General features: G+C 36.8%; 1 protein-coding gene across 4 annotated transcripts in view; it reads right to left on the bottom strand.

Moving 5' to 3' along the window:
* SLK (STE20 like kinase) overlaps positions 1-21,253 on the bottom strand; it is a 50,480-nt gene that overhangs the window by 7,526 nt on the left and 21,701 nt on the right. Inside the window, exons 3-17 of one of the 4 annotated variants that reach the window (XM_064663234.1) lie at positions 19,731-19,779; positions 18,825-18,974; positions 16,232-16,304; positions 15,822-16,016; positions 15,090-15,171; positions 13,995-14,123; positions 10,696-12,090; positions 9,239-9,369; positions 8,838-8,961; positions 8,383-8,562; positions 6,283-6,375; positions 2,971-3,100; positions 2,608-2,732; positions 1,497-1,685; positions 226-351 (exon numbers count right to left, since the gene is read on the bottom strand). In XM_064663234.1, the coding sequence (XP_064519304.1) occupies positions 226-351; positions 1,497-1,685; positions 2,608-2,732; positions 2,971-3,100; positions 6,283-6,375; positions 8,383-8,562; positions 8,838-8,961; positions 9,239-9,369; positions 10,696-12,090; positions 13,995-14,123; positions 15,090-15,171; positions 15,822-16,016; positions 16,232-16,304; positions 18,825-18,974; positions 19,731-19,779 (3,171 nt within the window). Of the gene's footprint in view, positions 1-225; positions 352-1,496; positions 1,686-2,607; positions 2,733-2,970; positions 3,101-5,136; positions 5,209-6,282; positions 6,376-8,382; positions 8,563-8,837; positions 8,962-9,238; positions 9,370-10,695; positions 12,094-13,994; positions 14,124-15,089; positions 15,172-15,821; positions 16,017-16,231; positions 16,305-18,824; positions 18,975-19,730; positions 19,780-21,253 lie in introns of all 4 variants that reach the window. The other 3 variants (XM_064663233.1, XM_064663235.1, XM_064663236.1) reach the window with 3 other exon arrangements.

Genomic DNA, 21,253 nt, shown 5'->3' with positions numbered 1-21,253 from the left:
TCATCTGTTTCTGGTTCATGCTCTTCTTGCATTTAAAATGATTTCTCATTAACTGATGGAAGCATACGAATGTGGTTAAGCAGTGTGCTGCAGGCCTTCGAAAGCAAAGTTGAAACTCTACACTGATCAGTAAAACTGAAGGAAAAGATGTTTCTACTTTGCCTGCATCCATTATTAACCCGAGTCTTCCCACTGAATGGTCATTTAATATTATCTATTTTTAACCTGTAACTGATGCAGTTCCCTGATGTTTGCTTCACACTGCAACTGAAGGTCCCGCATTTGGTTTTCGTGTTTCTGATGCTGAGCCAGTCTTTCATTCTTCTGCCTCTTTTCTTCTTGAACAGCAAACTAAAATTGAAAATAAAAAGATTATTTATATTGTGCCTCTGAATACAACAGTTTACATGAGCCAAAGAACTGCATGTAACAGAAGGAACACATACTGAGAAGAATGGTTTCAGAAGATTTAAGCAGTAATTTTCTCTACTCTTTCTTTTTTAAAATCTTTACAAAGGGAGTGCCCTCACAGTTTTAATTACATTTCTCTGTTTGCACTCTGATTTTTCCTTAAAGCACAGCACATTTCACTACCAGACTCCTGCAATTATCTCCCTCTGAAGGTAAGTGACACAGCAGTGTTGCTGCAGGCATTGGTCGAGGTTGGTGTTATACAGCTACAGGACATCTTATTTTCCAGATTTTTCATCCTTCCATTGCTCACCATATGAAACCATGACTTGGGACTTCAGTGCATCTCTAGAAAGCAAACCTCTGAACATCTTCACAGCATTCCCTTTTAAAGAATGAGTGAATACCTACAGTTTTAGTTCATAAATTCACAAAAATCAAGCATCCTTAAAAATATTTCACAGAATCACAGAACGGCTGAGGTTGGAAGAGACCTGAAAGATCAACCTCCCTACTCAAAGCAAGGTTGACAGGAACGAGCTGCACAGGTCTGTATCCAGTTGGGTTCTGGGCACGTCTGCAACCTCTCTGGGCAAGTTGTCTGACTATCCACACACTAAAGAAGTGTTTTCTTATGTTTAAGTTGGATTTTCTGTATTTCAGTTGTGCCTGCTTCCTCTCACACTGTCACTGGGCACCCTGGGAAGAGTCATGCTCCACCCTCTTTGGGTACTTATGCACACGGATAAGACCCTCCTGAGCCCACTCTCCTCCAGGCTGAGGCATCCCAGGTATTCCAGGTGGCTCCTCGTGTAACAAAGACCCACGAGTCCCTAGGTCAGCTTCAAGGCCCTTTGCAGTACTTGCTCCAATAAATTCATGTCTGTGTTGTTTTGGAAAGCCCAGGATTGGACTCAGTGCCCCAGAAGAGTCTCACCAGTGCTGCAGGAAAGGATGATTTCCTCTGACCTCATCCAGTGCATCAGCTCAGATTGGTACCATCTGTGAACCTGTGAGAGTGCACTCTATCCCATTCTCATATTGGCATTTACACTATTAAAACTAAATATTAATTTAATTATTACCTGCTTAATTTTTTCACGATCTTGGTCTGGAGAGGCTAACGAATTGATTCTTAAACTTTTCTTAAACATTGCCATGCGAGTCTTTGCTTCACTTCGCTGGATTTTAGGCAGTCTGGCTCTTTCCTGAGTTTGCTTGTTCTTTAACTCCTCAATAAGGCGTTGATTATATCTCTGCATTTGTTCCGTTTCCTGCAATGGGAACCAGGTGGAAATGTTACAGAGTAACCATCAATGTTATACTATCTGTATCTCATTTCCTCAGTAAGCAACCGGTGTGAGACAGCAACAGAAACCAGTCCCAGCCCCAGCAGCACCAGTGGGCAGGAGGGGTTTCTTCCAGAGTGCTCTGGAGCACGCCCAGCCCTGATAAGATTCTCCAACTAACGTGAATACACATATATTTTACCAGTAGTTGCTCAACTCCTGAACTGCCTTTTAAAAAGTCTGTTGTTCAAAGGGAGAAACTTCTGTGCAACTGAGCTCCTGGGCTGCAGCTGTGAAGGGGCAGTTTGCTGCAAAAGCTGTGAAAACAACAGTCAATACAGGATGAACCAGAGCGGACAGGAATAAGCCTTCAGTGGAGACTGTTCATGTTCTGATCACCAAGGAGATCCTCTAACACCTCCCTATTGGTTTACAATTTCAAAAACTGAACTATTTGCTTTAGAGTACTCTATAAAAAAACAAATAAGGATTTTACAGGATTTAGCTATAAAGAGACAGTTGTCAGCTACTCGCCCAATAGCTAATCCAGTTTATTCCACTCATTTAATTCCAGGATGATTTACTTCTGAGTAGATTTACTTAAACACAAGTCAAAACTGATTTGGTATCCGAGCAGAATTCAGTATTTTTAGTAGGAACAGGTTGATGTTGTGATTGGTTGGGTTTTTCTTAAGAATCAAAAGAGAAAAATATTACTAGTGATACTTCTACATACTACTAAGGTATTTGAGTATGATGATTAAGATTTTTGAGTTTCAACAGCTTCAAAATACTTGTGTGGGTCTTGTCTGTGCAAACAAACAACTACCAGAAGAGATCATAAGACTACTGACAAAAAAATTGGACATTATAATACACAAGAGAATGTGTCAAAATCAACACTAACTTTTTCGTGCCTCTTAAGCAGTTGGTGTCTCTGCATGAAGTACTGATCTTTGAGCTGCTGTTTGAGGAGCTGGTGTTTCTCCTGCAGATGCCGCTCCTCCAGTTCCCAGATTGCAGCTTCACGAGCTGGAAAAAAGAAGAAGTCGGTTCAGAAAGTGCAACAACCACACACTGCTTCCCAATCTACCTGCTGGTGCATGTTTAGAAGTAGCCTACAAGTGCATTTTGAAAACAATGCTATTCCACAGAAAATGCTTTTATTACCATTGTAAATTACTCATGAAGGTCTTCTTAGAGTGAAGACAGAATATTGTTTTATTAAAACACAAGGGCCTGTTTTTAAAGAGAGCCTGATGTTGGATACCTCTCATGAGCTGCTGTTTGTTGTTGAGACAATCTCGTTCAATAGTGGCCAGTTCCGTCTTCTGCTGCTGAATAATTTTCTTCAGAGATGCATCCAGTTCTTGTTGCTGCTTCTGCACAAACTCCTGCTCCTGGTAAAAACCAATAAAAGTAAATTAAATTTTGTTCTTCTAACCACATTACATTTTAATGAAACTCCCAGTTCTCTCAGCATTAGCTATATATGAAAACAAATGCATCTATGAAATTTTGAGCTAGCATGCCTTGACTATCAAATTATCCATCTTTCGTTTTCGCTATTTACAGAGTAGGTAAGAGTATATTTAATATTTAAATAATACCTTCAGAAGTAAGACCAAAGGGAACAAACTAGCCAGCAATCTGCAATTCATTCCATCTCTTGTCTCTCCTCAGAACACATTGCAGGTTCAGAGCCAGCAAAGACAAGTGCTCAGTATAAAGTTGATCTCATTCTATCAAGAGTTAATTATTCATGTAGGTAAGAAAATAAAGGTATGTATGGTTATTTTGCTTTGGGTGATTAGTTAAAGCCTATTTATTTACACAGATGGGTTTCAGATTTGTGTGGTTTATCTTGTCCTGAAGGCAGAGGTATTGAGGCTGAGAGTTCTGTAGGTCCACTGTGCAGACACTCCATGTTCTGCAGGACTGTCACCCTGTCACACCTGAGCTGAGCTGGCTCTTTGCAAAGTGATTTACCACCTGCCTGATGCAGTCCTCATATCACCTGCATCTTCCCACTATCCAGGTTGCATCCCATCAGGAAAAGCAGGCAGCAGAAGGAATCCCCCTCCCATGCCCTCCCCAAGCAACCTTACTGTTGCCTTTCTTCTTCCAACTATTAAAAACCACAGCCATGAGCAAGTGAGCATGCACACCCCCCCCGTAAGAACAAGAAATTAAATCAGATGCTTCTACCACACAATGTCAAAGGTCAAAAGAAAGGACAACTCAGGGTCCTGTCAGAGCCAAGGGGAGGTGCTGAAGCACCTGCTGCTCTACACAACAAAGCAACACTAAAGATGGTCTTAATCTTGGAAGGGAGATGGGAAAACTGGGTTGCAGCTGATCAGTGGAAGGGTTCCTGAGCTGCTATTAGTTTTTTTCCAAACCTATGGTACTTGCTAATTAGAGTTGTCAGGTGGAATTAAATGATCATTTAAAGCACTTTTCATCATGACCAGAAGAATCCTGGTTTTCATCTTCACGGAAAGTTATTAATAGATGAGGCTTTCATCTTTCTCAGTGGACAGAAGAGTTACACTGAGAAAGGTAACACAAAACCAGAGGTGAAGTAAGTTGCCAGTGACAGACCTGAGGGTACAAAAAGAACTGGAAGGTGATGTCTGTAAATTAAGTGAGACATACTAATCAAATATATGAAATGATGAAAAATACTGTTGTTTCCCTTTCTAGATGAAAAGGATAAGAAGACTACAAGTTTATTATTCTGAAGGTGCAGATACATAATTAACACAATGTTTAATTTCCTGGGAGTTTTTTGATTTGAAGGGAGTAGGGGAAAGCTGTTCTGGTGTAGTCATGGTCAAAAAGTGATTAAGCTTGAGCTTTACACAATCATTTAAATATCACTGCTCTTCTCTCTAAATCTTAATCAGTTTTATACCTGCTAGCACTATAAGATAAACCAGGCAATCTCAGGAAACACTCTGGCCTTTCCACATCTACTCAAGTATCACACAAAATAAAGGTCACCGAGTTTACCAAAGAACATGTAGGTTGTTTCAAAGGCAGACAGAGCAAGACAGCTCACCTTTTTCAAGCTACCACTTGGTTTTGCCCAATAAGTATCTTAAAATAAACTCAGATATCTTTAAAATACATAGTTTCACTGCACACACAGCATACAAGTCACACAATGTTTCTCACATGTGCTGAACAAATAATAAGCACCAGAGAACAGTATCATATTGCATATGTGAAATCTCAGTGTTTTGCCCAGACTACACAAGTAGTGTAATTTTGACCTTTTGACAACGAATAGTGCATCATTACAAATTTGTGCTAATCAGTTTGGAGACAGCAGCGACATTGATCAGCACATATGATCAGAAGGAGAGGAGAAAACACACGTCTGGAAAATGAGGAAAATAAAACTTTTGTTGTTTTGCATCTTAAGACTTACATCCTGCATTTGTGCGTTGAAAAGCGTACACGAAGACAACTGAAAAGACTGAATCATAACCTGAGCAACGCCCTGTGGGACACAATGTACTTCCTATGTCATGATATAATGAAATATATTTTTATTCCTAAAAAAAGGAAGAAATTATCTCTGCTGTGTGTTAGTAATAAGCATTTAAAATGTCAAGGCTCATCATAGAAGTAGATATGACTATTCTAAAATTAAACATCTGCACCTTGTCTAGTACTTATCATTCCAAGTAAGGATATTTCACATTTAAAATTTTCTCTTTCACCTCTCTTCAACAAAGAGAAAGTAGCAAAGTAAATAAACCAAGTTGCTACAAACACTATGAAAAACTAGGGTTTTGTTTCTTTAAAAAGTTTAGACAGGTATCTCTGGTATAGGGAGAGCACTGCAATTCAATCACATTCTATCCTGGGAAATCCCCTCTTAAACACATAATCAAATAAAGTTGCGATTATTTTCCACTAGGCCACTCAAATAAACATTTAATCTTAAAGTTACTCAATCCAAACCTGCTCTGCTGTGGTTGAAACTCACTCTGTACAAGCAGGACAAAAAGTCAATATTTTTCTAAAATATTTGCCCTCTTTTTAGCTGGGTCATAAAAAAGCAGCAAGTCTGGAGGCATGAAATTGTAGATGTCTTGCAAAGTTTCTGTACACCTACACTTTGACATTTAAATAACATTTTACCTAATCTGTTCTGCTTCTATAAACAAGATGCCTCATGCTTAGATATATATACATTTTCCTCTCCTGCACTTGTGTTGTTCAAAACTTACTTCTGACTATAACCTCTAAAATCTGGAGGACCTGTGGGGTACTTACCACTCGTAAAAGCACTGGAAATAAACCTGTTGTAGAAAATTACCATTCTTTTTCAGTACAGCACACGAAACATTCCACTTGACAGTACAAACCTGGGAACCGCTGCTCCTACATGTCTACCCAGTTTAGTCTATGAGATGTGATATGGGAGTACTTGAAGGAAGAGAGCAGTACGTAGGGTTAGTTTGAGTTAAGTTCCATATTCACTCAACAACAACAAGAAGTGAAATCATCAAGCTGTGTGAATACTGCTGCCTTTTGTATTTTAGTAGCTTGAAGCTGCCGTTGTTACCTGAGCATGCTGGCTTTGTGCAAGCTCCTCTTTCTTGCGTTTCATGAGCTCTTTTCTCAGCTCTTTTGGTGCTTTCTCCACTTCACATAAAACCTACAGTGTATATAAGCATGCAGAAGGTGGCAAAAAGAACACTTTTTCTCCACAGCAAGCATTACTGTGAACACAGGACATGCAGGTCAAGCACTAGAGGTACTGGGAAGCATGCATTACTTCAGTGGCAGGGATGTTAGTTTAGTGAAAAGAGCTTAATGAAAAGAGAAGGAACAGTAGGTGCTTTATGCATGCCAGCAGTGCAGAAAGAAGGGATGTGCCAGCCGCTTTTTGCATGCAAATGCTGCCCAGTGCTCTCAGAAATGGAATCTCTCGCTTGTGTTTCCATGCAGCAGCCAGAAGAGTCAATAGTTAAGAAAACCACCACCTGCAAAAGTGGTATTTTCTTGAAGCACTATGGCAAAAAGGACTACAGAGTATGTTTACCTCATAGTAAAACTGTGAAAAACAGTTGGAAGTTAAAAAACTTCCATGGAAAACCAGCTATTTCTGACACTGTCTATAACTTAAATTTACAAGATGCCATTATTAGTGTCTCCAACCATAAATGACATCTACACAGGTTATGTCTTTAAAATAATAATACAAGCAAACAAAGTATTATTTGGTTGCAAGTGTTTGGTTCTAAAGAATTTAAAGCAAAACCCACCAATAACTACGTTTTCAAGAAACTATTCGTGACAGTGTGCCGGGATGGAACGTGTTTCAGTTCAAGGTGAATTAGACTAGATTAGCTGAAAGATTCTAAATATAACCTGGCTAAATCAACTGACTATTAATCTGTTAATTTGCTAATGTGTTTTATTTGGTTTTGAGACTTATAAAAATGTAGCATTGCATACTCCAGTGTAGTTTTAGAGCACCAGCTGCATTTTCCTTCAAACTCTACATCGCCTTTTTAAGCTTTAAACACAAAACTATGCACCCAGAAACAAATGCCTGTTTGTTTAATAGTGGAAGCATCATAAGAAAACAGAGTCCAAATCACCACATGCTACTCCTGTTTCCATGAAAGAACTGTTTTTAGCTCAGAGCAATAAGTAAAATTCTCCCCGCTTTCCCATGTAGGACCCAATCACCAGTAAACAGAGAGAGACTCAAAAATGCAAGAGGTACCGCAAAAGAAGAAAAATTGTTATTTACATTTGAGCATACGGTTCAAACTGAATACAACATTTCTTTAATGCAGTTTTGTGCTACAGGATCATTCTATGCAAAAGCATGGACACTACAGCTTTCTAAAGTAATCTGAGTCTAGTAACTATTAGAGGAAACACTAGAGCCATTCATATATAAATGGGCACTACACAATTGATCCAAAAATGAAACAAAACAGCTTTTAAGATGAGAAATCCACACGGAACTACATCACCTTCTTTTACTCTAATGCAAGTAAATTAATAGCACAAGGTGTCATTGTCAATTGTCATTCATTTTGCCTTAAGTGTATGACATGTATGAGATTAACTGTAGAAGATTTTAGGTTATCCACACTTCTCTCTCCTAGCTTTCTTTTTGGAGCTAAAAAGCCAAATCTGTGTTACTGCTCTCACTTCATATAAAGACATTTTAAACAATAACAGTATACGCTCAATGAAAATCTAACAAATTACTCTAACAAAAAAGAAACATATCTGAAATTAAAGTGGTTCTCAGTAATAATCAAGACTGTATTATTGTCTTCAAAATTCTAATCTGATAAGTATTTACTAAGTACCCATAGCTGGATTTCTTTAAAGTAGAAAACTCAAACATTTTCCACAATCTTTAAGAAAATACTTTTTCTTGATTTAATATGAGAGAAAGTATTTTATTAAATATTCTGTGAAAAATAAATTCTACTAACTTGGTGATGTTTTCTAGATTAAGTCAATACCTCAGTCTTCCTGTTAGCTGTTTGTATTTCACTTGAGGCAGTAAAACAAGAAACAATACTGACTGCTAGTAACACTTCCACAGGTCAGTTGACAAGGCTTCTGGGAGACCTAATCTCAACTGTTTACTACGCCCATACTCCTTATTTTCTATATTGTCATCGTCTCTTACCTCTTTTTTCTTGTTTTTCAGCACGTTCTGGAATTTGGACAATTCCTTCTCCTGTTCTGCTTTGATGCGTTTTGCTTCATCCCGTAAGCGGTTCGTGTGCTCCTGTTCCAGGCGCTCTATCGTCTGTTTCTGCTGCTTCTCTAGGTTTTCTATTTCTTGATCATACTGTCGCTTTTTACTCTGTGAAAATAATTTGGCAGCTTTTTTTGGGAAACTAAGTTCTGTTCAATGCAGTGCTGTAACCACAGCAGGGCATGGCCCTGATGAACTGTTCTGGCAGGCAAGTCCCAGCATACAAGCTGGGCACCCCACGATGCAAAATACTGCTTTTTATTAACAACAATGAAGGCTAAGCTACAGCCATCATAAAAAGAAACACCTGATTGCTGCTAGCAGTATTCTGCCTACTCCATCAAGATGTTGTATTTTAAGAGCAGCAAAATCCAGAAACTCACTGTCATTTCCTGTTCAAAACGTCTGAACATCTGTTCTCGCTGTTGCAAAAGCTTATTACTGAGTTGCTGTTGGGCTCTCTGCTCCTCTTTCTGAAGAAGTCTTAGTTCTCTTAGCTCTTGACGTCTAATAAGGAAAAAGAATCACTTAATATTGATGGGAAAGCAAAAGAAGAGGAAAATTACAGAAGACAAAAAGGAGCATCTACAATTTAGGTCCAGTAAAACTAGTTTTGAATTGACTGTCGTATGAAGAAACACTTTACATTCCTTTCTACTAAAAAAATACCGTAAATTAATCCCTAAGTATTTCTGGAATAAGATCACTAGCTGCCTTTTTTTATTCAAAGAGAAAAAAAATTAGCTGCCAACGTCTTGAAAATTTTACTGACACAAACACTTACCGTAGGAATCGCATTTCTTCACTTTTGGAGTCATTTTCAGTGACTATTTTTGATGTGGTTACACTCACTTCTACTCCATCAACGACAAACTTCCGAGTTTTCTTTAACGTTTTCTTCTGTCTTCTAGTTTCCTAAATAAAGCATTGTTAAGTTATTCTGTACTTATTTAAATTACATTCTTTTTCCTCCTTTTTCTTATTAAATTAGATCAAATATTTCTGTGAATGTCTACTATATAGTAATCTGGAGTTCTTCTCACTTATCAGGTATCTCACTAATCAAGTGAGAACTTGAAAAATTCTAATAAACTGAAACTTTCTTTCATCAGCAAAGGAAAACTGTAATTATTGATTATCCAAATTGCCAGAAGAAAAAAAAATTAATCCAGATAAACTCTGAACAAAACTGATGCAGTTTTATTTTCACGAGCTGAAGACAGCTACAGTTCCTGTTTGCTTTCGATCATGATTTTCCCAGTCACCTAAAAAAGACATTTAAATCTGAAAAACAGTTCCAAAACAGAAAATAATTTACTCACCTACTTACTTCTGCTTTGGATATAAATGAGCTAGTCTAATTTTTTTATTCATATATATCAGCCAAAAATCATGTGATGAGATTGCTGGCAACTGACGAAATCTCAATTCTCAAAGCTGCTGTTGTTTCATTATAAGAGAAGAGACACCCCGGCTGAAACTGCAGCTCCACTGTGTCAGGGCTACTGCAAACACCCTGAAATCATGTTTAGCACAGCTATGCCAAGTTATGGGGGTTTTGTTTGTTTGGTTTTCTAGGTTTGTTTTTCTTCCATTCAAACCCATGTTACACAGTTACTACCTTAGTATGGCTATAATTATATTAGTATACAGATATAAATAAAGTTCATAGCCTGGAATGTGATTCCTCTGAATAAGCTCATTCATACTGGCATTGCTGCATTGACACAGCACAACCACAGCAGCAGTGTTTGGAATAAACAAACCCAACAGAATATCTGCCTTGGATCTCCCAAATCTAAACAGAGAGACAGATGATGGAAGCGACAGGAATTCAAGATAAGATCAGATGTCACAGGAGATTTTTCCCATTAAACAGGGATTCTGTGTTGAGTAAGGTATTGAACTCGTCTTCTTGAATATCAGCTCTGAACTACAACCATTCACAATTCTTCACATTTAATATTGTTAGAATTCCTGTTATATGCTAGTCCATATTTTTAAAATACAATTATGCAATAATTTAAGAAAATAATAAGCATAAATGCCAAAATACAGACATTGTCATACCGTGCAATTTACAATACTTTGGTTTCTACAAAGTTAGTTTTGTATTTATGTGCCATACTAGTTTCTCACTCAACACTTTTCTTTGTTGCAAAAATCAAACTTGGAAATAATTTTAGGGTCACACCTCACATGAGAATTTATATTAAAAAACATATGATTGCTTACACTTACCTGTAAAGATATTGATCCTGTCTCTTTGTTCTTACTAAGGAAACTAGAAATGGACAAGTTCAAATCAATGCTGCTGTTATCAGCTGTAGAACCTGTGCCTGAATCGGCATCATTTTCCTTCACATTCTCCGACTCTACCTGCTGGGAAGTTTCAGTATTGCCTTGATTATCTGTTTTGACTTTCTCATTTTCTTCAGTGCTAATACTAATACTGGGGACTGGAGTGACTTCAGAGTCATCACCTTGTTCATTGACAGTATTTTGAAGCTTATCCTTCACTACTTCATCAGAAGTAACTTCTAAACGTTCTTTGTCTGTCTGAATGTTGTTTTCCTGGATATTCTCAGGTCTGCACTCTCCTGAATTTTGGTCCATATCAGTCAGGTTATCCACCACTTTATTAGAAATATCCTCAGGCTTGCTCTGTATTGCCTTCTGGTCTACGACGTCTTTTCCAGAGTCTTTGATCTTTGTTTCCTCCGTGCTGCTTATATTACTAACATCCTCATTTTCACTTTCTGCCAGTTTCTTGTCTACTTTGATCACTTTATCTTGGCTTTCTGATACAGTTTCTTCAGAGCTGATTATCTCATGGACCTGCTTAGCCTGACTTTCCACTGGCTTATCCTCCAGCTCAGGTATTTTATCCCCATCACTGATCGGTGTTTCAGCAATACCACCTATCTCCTTAATGTTGTCAATTCCATGCTTTATTAGTTCCTTTTCTTCATCAGACCCTTTGACTGTAGCATTAGGTAGAGTTTCTGTAGTGGTGTCTATTGTTGCCTCTGTCTGCTCCTCATTTTTATTTTCCTTTTGCTCTGTATCTGTATTTTCTACAGGGACCTTTTCTTCCTTAAGTCCCGAGAGATCTGTTCTGTTCTCCTTCTCTTCTTTTTCACCAGTTTCCTTAGAAATGCCTTCTTCAGTTTCTACACTATTTTCAGTTGTGGTTACTACTTTCAGTTTATTATCTTCTGTCTGTTCATTTGCTGTGGAATTTTCTTTCTCTGTTTTTAGGTTGGGTTCATTCTTTATTTCTGTTTTTGTTACCATGTCAAGTTCTTTCCCTCCTTTCTGGGGTTCTGTATCCTTATGTGGTTTTTCCAGGCTTTCTGTGTCCTTTTCTGCTGGCATTATTTTGCCTTCCTCATCTTCACCAGTTGGCACAGAACCGTTTTGCACTTCCATATCGTTAACGGTAGTATCGCATATCTTATCAGCTGTTTTCCTAAATTTAATGTCCTCAGATTCATCCCCAGTTGTTTTGTCCTCAATTGCATTACTTCCTGTTTTCTCAGAGAGAGATTCCAGGACAGAGGCATTCTGTGAAAGTTTATCCTCTTCAGAGCTGGCAATGCTAAGGTCGGAGGATGCACGCTTTTCTGCAGGTAACTGCTAAAAAATTAAAGGAAGAGAAACACTTAAACATTTTGTAACTTAAGCAAAGCACAGTTCTATGGAAGAATACCTGAACAGAGATTAATACTGTATTTACAGGCAAAGAATTTGATAACCTCAGAGTACTTCACTTGGCATTACCACAGAACAAGTTCACAAAATGCAGACAGGCCCTGAACAGAAAGTTTCATAAGAACCCTCTTCCATATGTCATAATTGAATAAAATACACTATGATTGAGGGAAAGGCATTATGGTCATCAGCCACTCTTCAAGAGTCTTTTTCTTTTCACATTGTTTTTTTTTTATCAGTTCAGTTCCTCAATAGTCCCAGCTACAGTTGGATTTGAAAGACACGTCTTTGTGCCAGTTTGGCTAGAAAAAAAACTGTGTAGCTTCAGTTAGTGCAGCACTGATAAAATGAAATTGTAAGACCTTCTTCTACTTCACTTTGTGTTCTTTGTTAAAAGTGCCTGAAATTTTTTTATCTATTTTTTAATTGCTGTAAAACTCCAATAAAATGGTGACAACTTCCAGCAGATCTGATTAAGTGGCAATACAGAACTAGAACAGAAACAGTTACCTCACTGTAGAAACTGCTACTGTCAGAATATGAATGTTATCAGATTACATACAGACATACAAAAGAATATAATAATAAAGTACCATTTTAGCCATAATTGATCATTCACTCTTCAAAGTGATTGTGATATCTCTCTGTCTGTATTTACTGTCAGAACCCTGTAATTTGCAGATCAGGCTCCTGATTTGCCACTGGGAACATCCCAGGTTAGCTGTTGCAGCAAGCATGGGTTTGATCACGCATTTCTTACTTTACGGGTTTCCCAGGCATATATAAAACAACTCCTTTTAAGTCAAAATTGCATTTCAAATATTTCTTCACAGAATTATTCTAGAAGCTTAGTGTTGATCTCCAAGAAGTGTTTAAAGGTACCACAAGTAAATAATGTGAACGCATCTACCTCACAGTTCTTAAAATGCTGCTTTTGAGATATTTAACTGAGTCACAGGTGGACCTCACTCCAGCCCTCCTAGGGATTGATGGCTTAGCAGCTTGTCAGTGGAAGGAGGTGGTGGATGATCCTTAGGAGATAAAGTCCTGGAGGAAGCTCGTGGGAATGAACACTTGGAGATTTGCTGGGGTGGACTGGGAGCGGGGTGTGAAGGTCAGGGGACATGAGTAGTGTGGTGATGGGAGAAAAGGAAATGAAGGGATCTGTTCCTGCTCCTGCATTTGGCTCCTTCACCAGGGCTGGTAATGGCAGCTCCTGACAGCGCCGGGCACTTGCACCACTCAGGTCAGGAAGCACACGGTCTGTGCACTCTGCAACCTGCCACCCCAGCACTGAACACTGGGGCTTTCCCCTCTGAGCAACCCTATTCACGTTATAAGATTCTTAAAGCATCTCCAGAAATACATCCATAAAAGCAATCCTGCCTTTGTAAAATATGGGGGCTTTTGTTTTTCTTTTTTTTCTTTGACAGCCACGCTGTAAAACCTAGTTTACAGCGTAACAGTCAAATACCTTTCTTAGTCTTCTAAACACTTCATGGAATACAAATGCACGTTCACTCATCCATCTAGTCATTTTGACTTAAAACCATTTACACAAAAATCAGTATCCCACTTCTAAAATATCACATATATATGTAAAACAAAAATGAAGATGTTAGTCTTTATTAGTTATTATTTATTACTAGGAGTTTAAGAACATGCTAATTTTGAAATAGTTGACTACTTATTTTGTAATAAGGTTGGAGTATGCTTATGATGTTATTTTTAGAAGACTTCTGCAAAAGTCAGCTAGTACATCAGAAACATAATTCTCCATGGTAAGCTGGAGATTGCATATTTAAAAAAGCAAATTTTAAACTGACCAGAGAATTCTCTGTTTCCTCTTCTTCATCCTCATCTTTACCATCTTCAACTTCTTCTGTAACTTCAGCCTTAGCTTCTGCAATCAATTCTCTTATTGGTTTATTGGAAGTAACAGTAACAAATGGATGCTTGTGAAAATAAAAAAATAAGCACAATATTAAGTGCTGACTTGCTAAGTTGAAAGAAATACAACTTCATAGAAACGTTATTGTGGTTCTCTTAAATTTGAAGATTCACAATTAACATTAATCATAACTGTCTTAATACATTTTTTCTGCTGAAGTCTTAAAATCAAAACATTTGTATTCAAGCATATCGCGTAAGCAGTCTAACAAACTTGCTAAAATATAAATAATTCATTTATACTGACCTTTTTCACAATCCAAAGAATAGAAGTAGAAATATTTTTAAAAAGGTTATTTTTCTTGGAAACAACTTTCATTTCAGTTCCACAGTTAAGTTATTTCCTGATAAGCTTTATCTAGGATGACTCTTTCTAGAAAAAAACGTGCTTTGTCCTTAGAACAATTTTTCCTAAAACAAACTGGAATTCTATTCTTTCTCTTTAAGAGCAAACAGGTACCTGTTCTCCTACTGTCTGAATCTCCTTTCTCTGCTTGGCCCTGCTGCTTAAATCTACTCAACATATGCCAGATGGATTGTGGATGAGGTAAATGAGTGCTGACGTTAAAGAGAATGAAATGTACCTGGTCACATCTATTCCTGTTCAGCTGTTGTGCAGTGACAGCATTACAGGGAGGGCTGAGTGCTAAAGCTTTTAGAACACCTGTCAGCAACTGACTACACACGGAAATATCTCCTTCATCCACTACAGCTATCAAAGTATAATTACTTACACAAAGTAATTAGCTATATCACATCAAAATATGTTAAACAAATACTCTGATCTGCACTTGGTATCAATTACCCAAATTTTATCAAATAAGGATCAATGCATCAATTTTAAAAGCAGGTTGTGTATGAACACTCGATTTGAAATAATTTAAATTGTTACTATAATACTGCTCTGCTTTTAAAAAATACAAAATATGCTTGCCTTTAAACAACAGTTCTGAACAATTAACTCTTCCTACCTGTAACAGTTGAGTTGCACTCCACCTTGCATCTACATTCTTTTCCAAACATTTCTTCAGAAAATCTTTAAAATCTGATGACCTACAAGAAAAGCAAACAGGTAGTGGTTGTTCTTCTGTCTATTCAGACTAGCATATATTCTTTTGCTTTCCCATAAATCTACACTGCAATTCCAGGTTCTTCTACTGATTCAGGGAAAAACGAAGAGTACAGGAATGCCAAGACCAACATGACACAAATACAACCTTTAAACTGTTTGCCCATTAATAGAAGAGTTCATCTTTTGTTCTGCATTTTTAATACATCACATCTACTACACCACTAACTGAATCATGTAAAGATATTAAATTGACCAACTAGATAATGCCTTTTAAAATATTTTCTTAGTATAAGAATGCTTTAGTCTGCTTTTACACAATCTCTTTTCAGATGGTCTTCAGATCTGTTACTGCATTTGTAAAAAGCTATTTCACATACATTTTAATGCAAAATCCACATAGTACTTCTGTATAAAAGCTTCTATACAGAACTGTGACAAAAAGACCATAGTTCCAATTGTGTGAGCAGATTATATGTGTGTGTACACATGTACAAACATACACAGAATATAAAACCAGACCACAAAGTTCAACAAGGCTATGCTCACGAATATGAAGTTTAGCAAACAGATGACTTGGCATGCCTTGTACTCAAAACCTACAAACTAGGAACATTGTAAATAAAATACTAACCATTTTGAAGGCTGTGCTAACGTGGGAGGATCAGATTTTGCAATTTTCAGAAGCACTCGCATGGGATTTAATTCATGATGAGGTGGCTCTATTTGAGCCATTTCTATTAAAGTAATGCCAAGAGACCAAATGTCAGCCTTATAATCATAAGGCCTGTCTTTAGAGGTCTCACACATTACTACTTCTGGAGCCATCCTGCAAAGAGAATAATGAAGTACCGGATTAGAGAACGCATTCTGATCCGTTCTGAGAACATTCTAAATACAAACAGTCACTGAAGCATTTTAAGCAGCACATTCTACCCTCATTTAATATATTTACACAATATTTACCAAGCTTGTAATAATAAAATTAAAGGTAATATTAAGTTATTAGTTTTTACTAAAAAGTCAGCAAAACAGTGCACTCACCAATATGGTGTACCAATAAAAGAGTCTCTTCTTTGTATTGTTCTTGTGTTTTTAGCTGATACTCCAAAATCCGCTTAAAGCAAACAGCAAAATACTATTAATGGGGCGGTGGAAAACATATTATATTTTTTATTTTACAATTGTCTTTTAAATGTTATATGTTCCAAAGTAAACATTGTGCAGTATTAAAACTTTGAAGTGAAACAAAAATATTGTGCTTTAATAGCTAAGTGCCAAGGTTTTAGAGCATTTCTAGTACAGGACCTTGATTAAAACTTATACTCCATTTCTAAAACAGAAAGTAATGCTACTGTTGGGCTGTGTGGGACAAGAGCAATATATGTATTTACTATAGGAATAGCTGATTCAATTATTTTAATTAGAAACTAGTTTCTTTAGCCTATGAAGTCGGTATTCATGACATTAATTCTCTCATTAATTCAACAACTCATTCAATTTTTAATTTCAGGACTCAAATTCTCATGAAGGAACATTTTTCCTTTATCTTGCAGGTTTATTTTCACATGATTTTCACTTTACATCAAATATCAGAAAGCTTACATATCCACCTTTGATGTAATATCCAACCAAAACTCAACTTTATCATTGCAATTACTTGTCTACAAAGCACTACATTTCTCACTTAAAAGAAAGGATATTTGAATAACTGTCGTATGCTTATTATAGATGTAATTTTGTTAATGAAGATCTAGAGATTAGAGCAAAAGGACAAAAATAGCCATATGTGTCCATCTTTAATCTGTACAAAATTACTTGATGGGCTCAACACTTGAGAAGTCTAATTCTGCTCTGCGAAAAAAAAATAAGGACTTTTGCAATGGTTCAAATGCAAAATCTGAAATCTTGAGGGACTAGAGATACTGAAACGATAAAACTCAAATCCTTATACAAATAAAATGCAACAAAGGAAATTTGTCATTTATGTATCTGTAAAACAAGGAATTACCCATTTCTGTGTAAAGCAGAATCAAAATACAAATAGTTTAAAAGTAGTAAAAATGCTCCTTCAAATGATGCTGTACACTTCTCAAAACTAAAGCAAACCTGAATGTATCACTAAATGTAAGTGTGGTAGAAATCTCCCTGTGGTCTGAACTGTTAAATAGTATCTTGACAGCCTGCAAGGTGCTGTGTATCAGCTAGGCTTGACAAAATCTTAAAATAGTTCCAAGTCTGTGTGAGGAGAAGCCAGGTCATGTGAGGAAATGAACAGAAACAAATGACTTTCTCTGACCATGAGACTCCTGCTATGATCTGTGGTTTCTTTTACAGCAGTACTAAGAATCTCAGAGAGCAGTTCTATTACATTTAAAAATAAGGCCTATGACCCCCAGTCCATCACTAATCTTCAAGATTTGTAGAAAAGCTAAAACAATAGTTACATGTACTTTGCAGATTAAAAGAAAGCCAGATGCAAGGAATATAAGTACAAGCAACAGTCTTGAGCAAGGGGATTCATGCAAAAAGCACAGACACACTAAACCGATCAATATAGCAAAGCAAGTACTTAAACATTCTCAACTTCTTAACAGAGAGGATGCACTGAACCTTGCTGAGACTCTGCCATCAATACGACATATTCAGACATATTTCTGAAGTTGGACATTCCTTGTTTACATTTACAAGGATGGTCTGTAGCAAGGCTGGGAGTTCAGAGCCCCAGTTCACTGGGCTGATATTCTGATTCCCCTTACCTTTACCCTCTGTGTAACGTGCTTCCAAAGAAATACAACTAATCACACACACCATGCAGAGAGAAGGTTCTGAAACCTGAGTGTGAACTGCAATGTCATGGAACTATGCCATGGGTAGAGCCACTGTAAAGGCTGACAGCTTATACACATTTGCCCCTGAAACAAAGTGGATCCAGATAATTCCTCTCCTTTCCTGGCTGAATGAAGGGAGGCTATTCACCACCAGTAGTCCTTTGTCAGTTCTATAGGAGGAATCCTCACGGATTCCCTATCAAATCAGAGTGAAAATGTGGATGACTGCTTAAATTCAGATTAAAGAAACAAGAATCAACAATAGTAAATTCGTATTAATTTTCCTCCAGACTGTTCTGTCCTAATTTCAGTGTAAGAAACAATTGACCAAGACACAGAAACACTAAGATGACTAATTAAGATAATTACTCCTCTCCAACAAAGGAAGAGACAACAGCACTAGGTACTGGTTTTTGGTGATAGTAAAGAATGCTCATTTTCCAAACTAACGATTTCCAAGGGAAGTTCTGATGTTACCATAGTAAAGGCAACTGTAAGTAAGAATGTTATACTAAGAAACAGTAGGAGTTGCCTCTGACTGTAGGTAACTTGGTGCAGATACTGACATGACTCCTACCCCCCGCTGATTTCGGAGTGTGAAAGATGTGCCAAGTATCATCAGGATATCTGCTCAAGCTTTTTCTTTTCTTGATAGTAGCAAACCACTTGCTTTTGAAAAACCCCTCATTGCTAGATTGGTATTTCAGTAGGTAAATAATGAACTCTGACAAACTGCAGCCCGAGGAAAACACAATTAAAAGACCATGCCAAGTTCTGGGAAAGTCTTTTATATGCAACATTCTTACCTAGTTTAATGTCTCCATCTAATGTGAAAAGAATATTGCCAGCCTTTAGATCTCTGTGGATGATCTTATTTTCATGTAAGTAGTTCAGTGCTTCCAGTGTCTGCCTGCAGACCACTTTGATCTGTGGCTCTGTTAATGGCCTTTCAAGCTCTACAAGACAGAGACAGAAATAATCACAACATTTCTGCATTTTACGTTACATGTTCATAGCAATCAGCATAGTAATATATGTGAAAATTAATTTATCTGACAGATTCTAAACATCACATGTCAGAAAAAAATTCTATCTTATAATACTCTCTCCTTTCAGAAAAAATTTCATGCCTTGAACCCAAACGCCTCTCCATTATCAATTATGCATACCCACCTCTCTGAACTGTGAAAAAGCTATATAGTTTACAGATTGATTCTTCTATGTGGTACACAGAGATGCTAAAGACCAGATCCTTTACTTAAATGGTATTAGTATTCACCTAATTTGAGGAATAAGCACAGAAAAAAATCTAACTTGAAGGTAGATGCAATATAAAGAATTATCTCAACCTAACCTGGAAGGTGGCAGTGGAAGAGGAAAAATGAGGTCCTGAAAAGGGCTCATACAGACTATGTTACAACAACAGAGATCTTCATAAGCATTTGAAAACAACTCTTCACATTTACTCAAAGGATTGAAACAAAAATGTCGTTAGAAAGTAAACAAACACTTAAAAAATGAGAGAAAATAAATCTAACTTAAGAAGTTACAATGTCCATAGATATAGGTGTAAATACCCCAACGTTCAACACATACAGCACACCAATTACAGAAATATTTGCATATCAAAACAATACTCAAACAAAATAAGTCTTACAATATATATTATCATTTTAAGGTGTTAAGTTTATTATTTGAAACAATTTATTTACCCAACATGACTGCATCTACAGCTCCTCCTGCACAAAATTCGATCAGGATCTGTATTTAAACAAATAAAATACAGGAATTAGAAATTAAACAGTTCCACTGAACTGAATCATCAATTAAGGGAGCATTACTGAGAGATCAGAGTTTCAGACTATTTTGCCTCTACAAATTACTTTACTAACCTGCAAAATATTGGTATTGTTACCCAGCTAAAAGTAGGGCTGTGATGCTGAAGCAAATTATTTGAAAAATACTTGGAGATCCTCAGACAAAAGTTTTAATCCAAATATAAAATAGCATAACAAAACATAATGAAACAGTCAGCTTAAACCTACTCCTTGTAATGTGATTTACATAATCCTTGCAAAGTCATTTCTTGATTATTAAGCTCTACTTCTATACTATAATCTCCCTGACTGAAATGTCCAAGAGCTAAATGATTTTCCATTAGCAGATGCTATCTCCTATATTGTTTCAGACAAGATAAAAATACAGAAAAATACTCTCAAAAGCTCAAGAAAATTACTAAATTCAGATGTTTACATTCATTTTTCTTCATTTTCATTCATGCCTACAATACATCAAGGCTTCTATCCCAGAATATACTAGAACAAGTCCATCTCCAGTTCTGAGTTGCATTTGAAACAAAAATAAACTGCAACTCTTTTGGAATACAAACTATGCTGACACAAAGGACAGAAAGTACATACACAAAGCAAAGAGAGGGTAGACAAAGGGAACGAGGAGAGCAAGAAAGAGGAAAGGTCATTCAAGATTGATACCCCACTCTTCCATGTGTTTTTTCTTTGATTTGAACTTTAAACATTAAATTGTAATTTTCAGCCTGACAGATAACGAGTATTTCTTCTCAGACAGTCAATATTCTGGGAAATAATATCTTATTCTTTTTCTTTAGAGTAATTTTAAAATCAGAGTATTGTTGCCCATAAGAGAGGAAATCTCAAACAATACTTTACAGCATAACACTTATAGATACACCACTTATGTCACATATTACTTCAAATTACTATGGCAATTAATCCCCACAATAATGACACCAACAAATTTATTTTATAACGCAACTCTTTTTAAGGCCTTTAAACATTATTCCACTTACATGCTTCTACATGCCAATTAAGTCAAGTGTGGGAAATTGTAAATAAGGAATTTATTTCTCTAAACTTGCTGTTTGAGCTGACAAAGGTCTCTTTGATAAAGAAGTCATGTTTCCAAACCCATAAAGCAACAGTGTATTATTTTACATCCAACTATCATTCTTCTCTGTTTTCCCCTCCACTAAATTCTGTTTACTTACCACATCATTAAGCTTTCTCTTTGTTGCTTTCATACCCTTGCATTACACTGTAACTATGTAGCTACAACTTTATTTTCAAACTATTTTCTCCTCTATCTTCATTCTGCCAGCAAAGCCTATCCACTGTTTCATACTCTGCCTCTATGCATCCTCGCTTTCATACTGAATTTTTTATGGGATTTTTTTTCACTATTCCACTGTTTTATATAA

The sequence above is a fragment of the Pseudopipra pipra genome, chromosome 8, assembly GCF_036250125.1.
Source record: "Pseudopipra pipra isolate bDixPip1 chromosome 8, bDixPip1.hap1, whole genome shotgun sequence".
Classification (NCBI taxonomy): domain Eukaryota; kingdom Metazoa; phylum Chordata; class Aves; order Passeriformes; family Pipridae; genus Pseudopipra; species Pseudopipra pipra.
This window is presented reverse-complemented; position numbering and strand designations above follow the sequence as displayed.